General features: G+C 40.1%; 1 protein-coding gene across 1 annotated transcript; it reads right to left on the reverse strand.

The window, feature by feature from the left end:
- Positions 1-2,311: 2,311 nt before the first annotated feature.
- On the reverse strand, positions 2,312-5,307 carry LOC119661321. Its single transcript, XM_038070616.1, has 4 exons — positions 4,789-5,307; positions 2,617-3,129; positions 2,516-2,565; positions 2,312-2,448 (listed from the first exon to the last, which is right to left on the reverse strand). The coding sequence occupies exons 1-4, from the start codon at positions 4,933-4,935 to the stop codon at positions 2,445-2,447; spliced, it is 714 nt and encodes a 237-aa protein (XP_037926544.1). The 5' UTR covers positions 4,936-5,307; the 3' UTR covers positions 2,312-2,444.
- Positions 5,308-10,443: the final 5,136 nt, after the last annotated feature.

Raw genomic sequence — 10,443 nt, forward strand, 5'->3', positions numbered from 1 at the left:
TGGAGACGAAGATGCTACGTTGGACTCGTGGCGTCCCAAGTTTAGATCACATGCGAGAGCGGCGTCTTCGATGGTATGGTCACGCAATTCGTGCCAACGAGAATTCAGTTGCCAAGATTGGTCTGAACATCGAAATCAATGGTAAACGACCAAAAGGCAGACCTAAACAACGGTGGCTTGATACGCTAGATGGGGATTTGAAAGCTTCGAGATTGCACCTAGATCAGGCATTCGATAGAGCCAAATGGCGAAGCCGATCACAACGAGCCTACCCCGCTTGTGAGCGGGACAAAGGCTGAAGAAAAAGAAGATGAAATGAAAATTTTGCAATACGAAACCCTACATGTTTTTTTAATAGCATTACTGAATCGATCGAGTGCAGAAAGAAAGAAAAACGATCTTCAAAATGAAAGAATGAAGGATTGATTCAGTAAGACAATTCACTGTCTCAAAAGTCAATGATAACCATGGTAAAACGGAAGAAATTACACTACGAATTCCTTGACCAGATACTATTTTCCAGATCTCGCTCCTAATGACTACTGATTTTCTGCAGACCGCACATGGCTGATCCAGAGGATGAGATTTGGCTCTGACGGAGGAGTTATTGCTGAAACTGAGACCCAGAGTAAAAACAAATTTTCCTCCGTATAGCATCTGGTGAAATTTCGCCTCCTGTGCATGGCCGCTACCTAGACGGTGTCCCTGCAGAACTGTTCCTTGTAGCCCTAAGATGGCAGCTCCATTGCTGGCTATGTCATGCAATCCAATTCACTATTCCCGAGTGACGGACATGTGAGCCGCGCTGAGAGCACGTGACCCAAAACAGTAAAGAAGTGCAAGGAACGAGGCTAAAACACATTTCAACAAATTGATAACAATGGCGCGCAGGAGTACTTGATGTGCTATGCTCCACTTAGGAGTTAATAGTAACAATATTTACTCACAATTACTTAGATAACATTTAATTACATTCCACCCATATTTGTAGCCGGCGCGTATTACTTTAGTGCTTAAACTGGGCCTCCCTAAATAGGGTAGTTTCTGGTTTAAAGTGATTCCTAAATATTTGATTTCTGTTACTGGATTCACCTCCATGCCTTGTGTGGCTCGGAGGTGATCAGGCTTACGCTTCATAGTGAATGATACTATATTGATCTTGGGTAGATTTGAGCACAGTCCCACTTTTCAACATCAGTGAATCGTAGTCCAGTTTGGATTCTGTCACTTAGGATATTCTCATATTTGCCCCTACAGATTAGAACAATGTCATTTGGACGTCTATTCCATTGTTTGTTAGCTCTCTTAGGAGCTCAGTTGCTGCTATACTGCACATTAGCGTGGACAACCTTGAGTAGTGTTCATGACAATTCAGTTTGTACCCCTTGACATCTCTATTTGGCTACTTCCTAACGGATCAGGCCATCTGGTATCTGTGTGCGACGTATGAATTGAACACCCCTTTGATGTCCAACAACGTTCACAGTGCTATGAGATCCTGTAGCAAGTCTGTCAGCTAAAGTCGAGCAGATTTGTTTCGCCGTCCTATGAGGTAACCGTGTTAACATGTATGTAGGGAATTTCGCCGTTTAGAATACAAACGATGAAATAGCCTTTGCACGCTTTGAAGTCGGATCACCACGTCCAGTCCACTCAGATGACGATCGCTTTAATTCTGGTTTTGAAATAATGGAGCCGAGCTTCAAACTCTGCTCAGAATCGTTAACTCGTTTTGTAGTCGATGGTAAGCTCGCGCGGCACCCACTTTGAAGAGACCTTTCGGATACTCAAACATTCATGCACGATATGTCTAACAGGTCCCTTTGATATCTCGATCAACTTCATTTTGCGGTCATCCAAAATAATTTTGTGGACTTTTTTTGATGCTTTCGTCGATAATAACCTCTTTGGGACGTCCACTGCGTTCATCGTGGCCTGTTATAAGTTTAGACTCTTAGAACTATAGTACAGAATAGATCGACAGGTTTATAAATCGGCAGCCATATCACGAAAGTGTAGTTAGCACAATATGGCTCAAACCCTATAAATCAAATGACCCTCCCTTTGGAGCTAGCAAAAAAGGTCAAACCAAAGTGGGGATCATTTTATCGTCGAAATATTTTAACAGTATATGCAGTTTCAACAGAAATTTCGATCACGAGAGTAAAGAGTGTTTGCAAGGCAAAATATGTCTAATAGAAATGTACGTAAAGGGATCTACAAACATACTGGCCAAGTAACGGGAGGAAGGGGGAAGTTAACACGTGAAGATATAGTAAAAACTTTTCATTCTTTTAAGAAAGGCATGAAAGAAATTATACTTGTTAAATATTAAAAATATTTACCTATTTTATTTTTAAGACACTAACAATTTTCAGAAGACAGTATTAGTAATTTCTAATCTTGTACATCACATAATTCTGCAACGGTGCTAGATTCCGCAATCAACTATAAGTATAATTTAAGAAAGTTATTCAAATATTATTTGTAATCAATTCATATTGTTTTAATTTACCTCCCAAGTGCTATACTGTGTTGAGAAATTGCTTGGCTCACTTTCCTGAACTGGTGGAAAAAGTGAATAAATTTATATTCAGGAAAAGTTTAGTTACAAACCTTTAGTTTCTCCAATTCAAACTTTAATAAATCATTCCGGAGTTGTAATTTTTCAGCCTTGTTACGATATTCATCCCGTTCTTTCTGTGTAATTTTTAGCTGCAATTTCATTTCACTGATCTGACTTTGATTTTCAGCAGCGTGCTGGGTAAATTTTTCAATAACAGTTTCTAGCTCTTTCCGAAGCTTTTCCACTTCGACTTGATACTTCTGCGACATTGAAGCCTGTCGCTTATATTCCATGATTTTGTCTTCAACTTCGACCACTTTTTTCAATGAATTTCTCAGTCGGTTTCTCTCTGCTTTGAGAGTCCTGATTTCAGTAGCCATCGACTGCAAATTACCGAAATCCGATGCTCGGCGCATAATTTCTCGCATCCATTCATTTTCCAAAGATAAAGCTCTCAATCTTTCATTGGTTCTTTTGTGGTGCTCACTGGTGTGGCAAAGAGATAGATCGTCTACAGCATTTTCTGGATGCGCAACTACGTCACCTCCACCCAACGACCAACCCTGAAATAGTGGACCATGCTTCTCAGTACACGAGTATTCTACAGATAAGGCGAATAAGGAAATTAGCGAAAGATCCGAGCGAAGCAATTGAAGTTCAAATGGCAGTTCTGATTGCTCTTTAATTACTTTATCTACCTTTGGCTTGTAAATTCAACAAAAGCACGCGCCCTCAATAAGAACCAGGAAAGATACCCATGTAAAGTATTTCTGAATAAGTGGGATTGGCTGACCTTAAGCGCAAATTTCTACTCTGGGGTAATCCTCTTTTGAGAAATTACTATCAAATAAATTAAATTGAGAGGAATCTAAATGTCCTTTCAACACGACTTTGGTTCAGGAGATGCTATCTTTAATAAATGCATCCTATTATTTGCACAGGTATGGAAGAAGTCTGTTTGTTTGGTCCTGGTCGGCACCATGAATCTCTCTGAAGCTTTCACTCTTTTAGAGAACTGGTGCATAAATGCATTTTTTGGGAACCATTCGGAATTTCGATTGTTTAGTGACCTTTCATATTGAGTGCTCAGATAGTTTCGCTGGATCCAGGTTTGCAGTAGTTATTCTTGTCATCATCTATTTCCTGTTGTTCATTTGCTGTAGAGTACTACAAGGTATTTGAAATAATAAAAACTTGTTTTTCCTATTCAATAGTGTTAATTTATTGATCTTGCAAATATCGATATTTCGGGAACCACTTTTTCCCTTCATCAGTGCCAAGACCAGACTTGATGAAGGGAACAAGTAAATTGCCATCTACAATAATACAATTGCTTCCGGAATATCATGGTTGTAGGAAATATGTATAATCCTTCGGGCGGTATAAGTTTTCCGAAAACTTACAGTACGTTGCTACACTAAAGATCCGTTTGTACGCAAGAAGAAAATTGGAGAAGGCGCAAAAAATGGGGCAGACTTGATGATAGCAGACTGACAATGCCCTGATTTAGAGCAGAGTCCTTCATACGGGAAAGAATATAGCGGTAATCTAGTGGAGATATGGGCAGGAGCATAGTGGAAAGCGTTTTAGTGGCTGAAAATCTCACGCAATGCTACAACCTGGGGTTGAGGATCTCACAGAATCTCCATTCATAAAAGAAGGGGGAAATGCTACGCTGCACCATACTGAAATGTGCCGCTGAAATTCAGAGTTTTCTCAATTGCAAATTTTTTATTAATTTATCTGTTAAAGTGCACTAGGCACGTAAAGAGTAGGAGGCACTAAAGTAGGTGTTGTTCCTCACGGCGAAGTTGAAGCATTTTTAAATCTTGACAAAAACCTGTTCCGGTTATATTCTTGTGGTGTAAATAATCCCTGTGCAAGCAAGCACGCAACCCAACTTTTGAATATTACTAGTTTCACGCAATACTCCTTTAAATACAATAATATGGTCCCACCTAAAGGAAAAGTTGCTTAATTCTCCTCTTGGGTTACTAAATCCACATTGCTGTCACTATTACTTAGTCAAGCAAGTAGTTTGGGTATCCTTCAAGATTCAAGGGAAATTTACTTGTACAGGTTTCATTTCAATTTTGTTGCTTTAGAAAGTAACTCAAATTTAATATATGATAATACGTGTAGAAATTTTTACAAATTTCCTTAAGAGATTAACATAAATTGCACTTATATTCTGCAGAATTCAAATGAATACAAAAACTTACCGTGTCATCGTTCGTTATCAAATTATTCAAGTATTCGATTCGGCTCATACTATTAGCATACCAATTTGAGAAATCCTTCTCCCCTTCTAATTGCTTTGCTGAAAAAATATCGCAATTTGAAAGGGTCCTTGCCGTTTTTCCAAACATTTGCTCTGTTTGAGTATCTTCTTTAAACTGATATGTTGGAATATCAATCTTAATTGACTAGTAAGATTTCAAGGAAGATTCAAAAGACAAAATTTAAAATATGACTATTCGCTTATATAAAATTCTCTAAAGTACCAATTTTTGACCAAAACTATTATCACGTTCACTTTAGTTGCATATTACATTAAAATTTCAACTGATTAGGAGTTGAATGATGAGTTTTGAACTTTATTAGAATGGTTGCTTAAATTAGTTTTGTATAAGCAACCGGTTGCTCTATAAGTGAAGACAATACTTTCCACTTTCCACTGTCGTTAAAGAGTAAAAGAATAAAACAAAACAAACACAAAGAACATGTCTAACTATGAAGAGGAATCTTTTTTTCAGCGAAATAATGATTGGCATATTTGCCATTTTCTAAAGGCCTTCTTTGGTGTCTTCTTCTAGTTTCCCAGTTTGTATTGGGTTGGGAGAAAGTAATGTCGTATTTGTGATCGAATTTTAATGCTTTATTTAACATATGATTTAAGTCACAAATATGCGCCGTTTTGTTCGCAAACTTGTTGCCATTTAGAAGGCAATTCCATTATCCCCCTCTTATAAACCCTCCCCCCTCTCCTTATTTGCAAAAAACTCACACAGCCAGTTTTCGCAAGCCTCTTTTGAGGCCAACTTAGTACCAGCAAGACCGTTTTGCATGGACCGGAAGAGATGGTAATCACTTGGTGCCAGGTCCAGGCTATATGGTGGGTGCGATAGGACATCCCATCCGAGCTCCCGTAGCTTCTGGCAGGTCATCAAAGATGTGTGGGGCCGAGCGTTGTCCTGGTGGAACACAACACCTTTCCTATTGACCAATCCTGGCCGCTTCTGGTCAATCGCCTGCTTCAAACGGTCGAGTTGCTCACAGTAGAGGACCGAATTGAAGGTCTGACCACAGTTGAGCAGCCCATAGTGGATGATTCCCTTCCAATCTCACCAAACACACAGCAAAACCTTCCTGGCCGTAAATCTCCGGGCTTGGCGATGGTTTGGGCCGGCTCTCCGCGTTTCGACCACGATCTTTATCGCTTGAGATTTTCGTACGTGATCCACTTTTCATCACCAGTCACCATCCGCTTTAAAAATGGGTCGAATTCGTTCCTTTTCAGCAGTGCATCGCAGGCGTTGATTCAGTCCAAGAGATTTTTTTCCGTCAACTCGTGTGGCATCCAAACATCCAGCTTTTTTTGAAATTCAATCTCCTGCAAATGGTTCCAAACGGTTTTATGGTTCTTATCCAGTTCCTGGCCAATCGAGCGAATGCTCACATGCCGGTTTACTTGGATGATTTCGACGATTTTATCGGTTTCTACGACGATTGGCCTACCAGTACGGGGTGTATCTTCAACATCCACTAGACCAGAACGAAATCGACCAGCTGTGCGAATCGTTACAGTATCGGACCCATAAACTGTAGCCCAGATTGTCGTCTTCAAATCGCCGTATAATACGACCCGATGCGATAAGTACAACACAAGATATGTTTAAGTGTCGCCATCTATTGACAAAGTACGACATTACTTTTTCCCCAACCTAATATAAAATGGTTATTTCGGCAATAAGACCTTTTTTGAACAAAAAGCAAACCGTCAAACAATGCAACACAATAACAAATCCTTCGTAGCATAGGTCTCGAAAAAAGCCGTAGAACCGGTAGGATTAACGGACGCCACCAGCATCTAGAAACAAATAGAAACCTAAAATCTGGGCTCTTCACAGGCTTCATGACCGTTCCATTTGTATGTAGGTAGAAAAAAATCCGTTATGTACTATTTTTTAAGACTCATTTACACGACGGACATTCGAGCGGCGAGAAGATCTTTAGCGTCTTGTGAAAAACGTTGTTAGTGATAAGAATGGTACATTATCACCGATCGACGAACACTTTGAACAGGTTTCAACGAAAGAATTTATTCATTCGCAACTTCCGCAAGTATTGCTGACATTTAGTGCAATTCCGCGCGCTACCCGCATAAGATCGGGGGCAGGAGCTAGGCTTAACTGAGGTAAGTCAAGAGCTGGAATCCAGTATTCTCAGTGAATTTTTGAGGAACATGGAGCACCATTTGATTCGAAAAACAACACCACCCTTCTATCATTCTTGACAACCACAACCATGGTTCTTCAAGTGCTGTGAAAGTACTGACGGATGAATACCGTGAGAAGCATCGCTCTGCCAACATTTCCTGTCTAAATCTAGAAAAGGTATTTGGCCGTGTGCAACATAAACTCATTTGGCATATACTGTACCTGGTGTCAGAGCAAAGTTTGAAGTATGGCAAGTATTTCAAAATCGATGTGTCTCGGTCAGTTCTTGTTATCGACACTGTTACGGAGCATTCAATATCCAGTGCCGTACACAATGTTCTATGCACTCGATGTTTTCATAGCACCTTACAATGAAGCGGATTTCGAAGTGCTCACCAAAAAATGGAATGAGCGTTTCATATAGTAACATCTTCCATGGTGTAGTCAAGTAATTCGCAGTGACGAGAATTTAGTAGAACTAAAACATTGCCTTGAAGATCGAAGCCGATGGCAAATAACCTAAAAGTGGAAACAATGTTGGCTTCACACACTAGATCATGACTTAAGAACCTCTTGACTCCATTCGGTCCAATTCCATGGCCGAGAAAACCTGCGAGCAAACCTGATCTAGACAAGCCGACCTTGCCACTGAACAGGGCTAAAGAAGAAGAAAATCTTTCAATTTTTCCTTCAAAAACTTAATTCCAGAAGAGAGTACATTTCCACTGAAGGCAGTTTTCTTATTTTGAAATTCAAAACTTCATGTTATACCTGGTATAATATAATCCAAAAACATCACTAAGTAATATTTCCTAGTTTCTAGTGCGGTCCTTATTTGAAAGATAATTTGCGAATCTGCTCGATGAAAAGAATTTTCCGGAAACCTTTGAGAAGTTTTATAGGTTTGCAGAATGATATTTGCATCTATTTCTTTCCGCTTTCGGAAACCATAGTGATTTCCTTGATGTGACATTAAGAATCTAGCCAAATCGCAGAAATGCTTTGTATATAGTAGTTTGGCTGAAAAGTTCGTAGGCTAACATAGAAATATTGTTTTTGATAAAATTTGATTTTATAATTTAGTGATTATAGCGGTCATATAATTTTACTTTCCAGCGAGTATTCTTTTGAAATCTGAGAATAAGAAAAAGTGGATGTGAAAGCAATTCGAAGTTCAAATCATGCAATTTTGCCATCGTTTTCATTGATTTGCTTGCGCTTTTTGTTTGCTAGATGAGTGTCGACAACTACCCTAGCATAGATCTCAGAATAAGTCTATAGAGTACACAGGATTAACCAAAGCAACCAGAATACAGACATAAGTCGGAAACCAAGAAGGAAATACTTGAGATATGAAACACTTAGCAGTCAAAGGGTAGTAAAAGTTCCAGGGCGAAAACATGGATCGGCACCCACGATGCAGCATAAAACTTGAAAAACGCCTGTGGAACAACACCAACAGTTCTACTACGAAAGCCTATCTCTATCCTCATTCAGTGGTCGCTGTGAGTTCCTTCTTAACGAAAAGCTGCAGATAGAGACGAAAAAAGGATAGGGCTGACAACTCTACATGAAAACAATTTGCCACGAAGCTACAAAATGAGCCTTGGACCGGATAGATCTTACAACGACGGACCCGGCAACGAAAACGGAAAAACGATTCGCGCATTTTCTCATGGAACGTCCACTTCCTGTACAAAAAAATAACTGCCAAGTAGCTAGCCGACATTCTGCCCCAATCTATGGTTGATCTATCGCATTGACATGGTGCTCCGGGCTAGAATAATAACACGTCAAGAATCCCCTCTGACAAGTAGATGAAAGTGAGCACTGAAGCCAGCTAACAACAATGACCCCCCATGTATTTATATATTGGTGTGTCGATGTCGCCAAATGGTTTTTTGTGTGTGTTTACTCATCTTGTCCCAGCAGGAAACGAATGCATCCAAAAGGTTGAACTTGTATGCATACTTTTTTGCTCCTCACATCCTAGGAGAGCAGCCATTGCCCAGAATGTTGGGCGTGTTTGCTTCCGCCAAGCTTCCCATAGAGGAATTTCAAAGTATAATTTACTCAATGATTCCATTAACATTCACTGCCATTAATCCGAAATGAATTTTTAAGGAAGCTCTGCTTTTGGGTCCCGCGGAATTTCACTCGCGCGAGTTCCGTCGCAATCGAAGATGTGCAAGATTTTTCCATCTCTATAAAAATTCAAAAAATGTGTCGAGAGTTGAATCTCCTGTGTATTATCTTTTCCGACCGCAGTTAACAGAGGTCCTAGAAATAAAGAATCTACAAATGATATTCACAACCACCTGAAGGACGTTATTATTAGTACAACCAAAAGCATAAAAAGCGTGAATCGCAAAAAAGACGGAACGATTTGTTCGACGATGAATGTAAGCTAGCAGCGGAATGGAAAAATGCTGCATACCAGGCAATGCTGCAATCTCAAAGAACGCGGGCGGAGTGCTGTCATAAAAATGCCTGAGAGAACCAACAGATCTGTGAACTCGAAAACTACAGGGAGCGATTGCACTAGGCGCGCAAGTTTTATCAACAAGTCAGCAAAATGGAACCATACATACCTCAATGCTCATCCTGTCGAGACAAATGGGAATATTGGAGCGATGGGTTAAGTGTTTTATGAACTTAGGAGCCGATGGAATTACAGGCGAACAAGTTAAATATGGAGGCGAACACCTACACCCAGCGGTTCAACAACCTATGCTCAAGGTCAGCAACAGTGAATCAATGCGTCGTAATTCGCAACACATATATAAAAAGGGGGACATCAAGCAGTGCAGCAATTATAGAGGTACCACATTGCTGAGTATCATCTATAAGAAGCAAAAACAGAATTTTATCGGCCCATACCGAAGAGACTAGCACTGACACTACAGGCACATCCTCAAACAGATCAAATTTTCTCTCTGCGACAAGCGTTGGAAGAACTGTTGGAATGCCGCCTATGATAGCATAGCCAGGGTAAAACTGTATACGGCCATGACAATTCGGTATCCTGAATAAATTGATAAAATTGGCATTCGAGACCATTTAGCATCAACAACGGTCTAACACAAGGGGATGCCCGTACATCGTGCATCCTCTTTAACTTGGTCATACAAAAAGTGATTCGTGGTACTGAGGTAACAATGTGGGAAGCACCATCTTCTTTAAGTCAACCCAACTGCTAGCCTATGCAATGGGAAGAACAATTCGGCAAATACAAACTGCGCTCATACATATTGAACAGGCGTTAATCGGCGTGAGATCTTGGGCTGCACATTAATGAAGGCAAGACGAAGTACATGGTGGCAACGTTAGTGGCAAAAACCAAATAAGCTACAGCATAAAATGGACAAATGGGAACAATGAAGATAGGAGAAGACAACTCTGACTTGATGATTTCTCTATCTAGAGTCGAAATTTACA

The sequence above is a fragment of the Hermetia illucens genome, chromosome 1 (genome assembly GCF_905115235.1).
Source record: "Hermetia illucens chromosome 1, iHerIll2.2.curated.20191125, whole genome shotgun sequence".
Lineage (NCBI taxonomy): Eukaryota > Metazoa > Arthropoda > Insecta > Diptera > Stratiomyidae > Hermetia > Hermetia illucens.

Excerpts from the sequence above, each read along its gene's own strand:
- LOC119661321 (XM_038070616.1), bottom strand. The coding sequence starts at position 4,935 with ATGTTTGGAAAAACGGCAAGGACCCTTTCAAATTGCGATATTTTTTCA. Across the intron at positions 3,130-4,788 it reads TGATAACGAACGATGACACG|GGTTGGTCGTTGGGTGGAGG; the intron begins GTAAGTTTTTGT and ends CCACTATTTCAG. Across the intron at positions 2,566-2,616 it reads TTGAATTGGAGAAACTAAAG|TTCAGGAAAGTGAGCCAAGC; the intron begins GTTTGTAACTAA and ends TTTTTCCACCAG.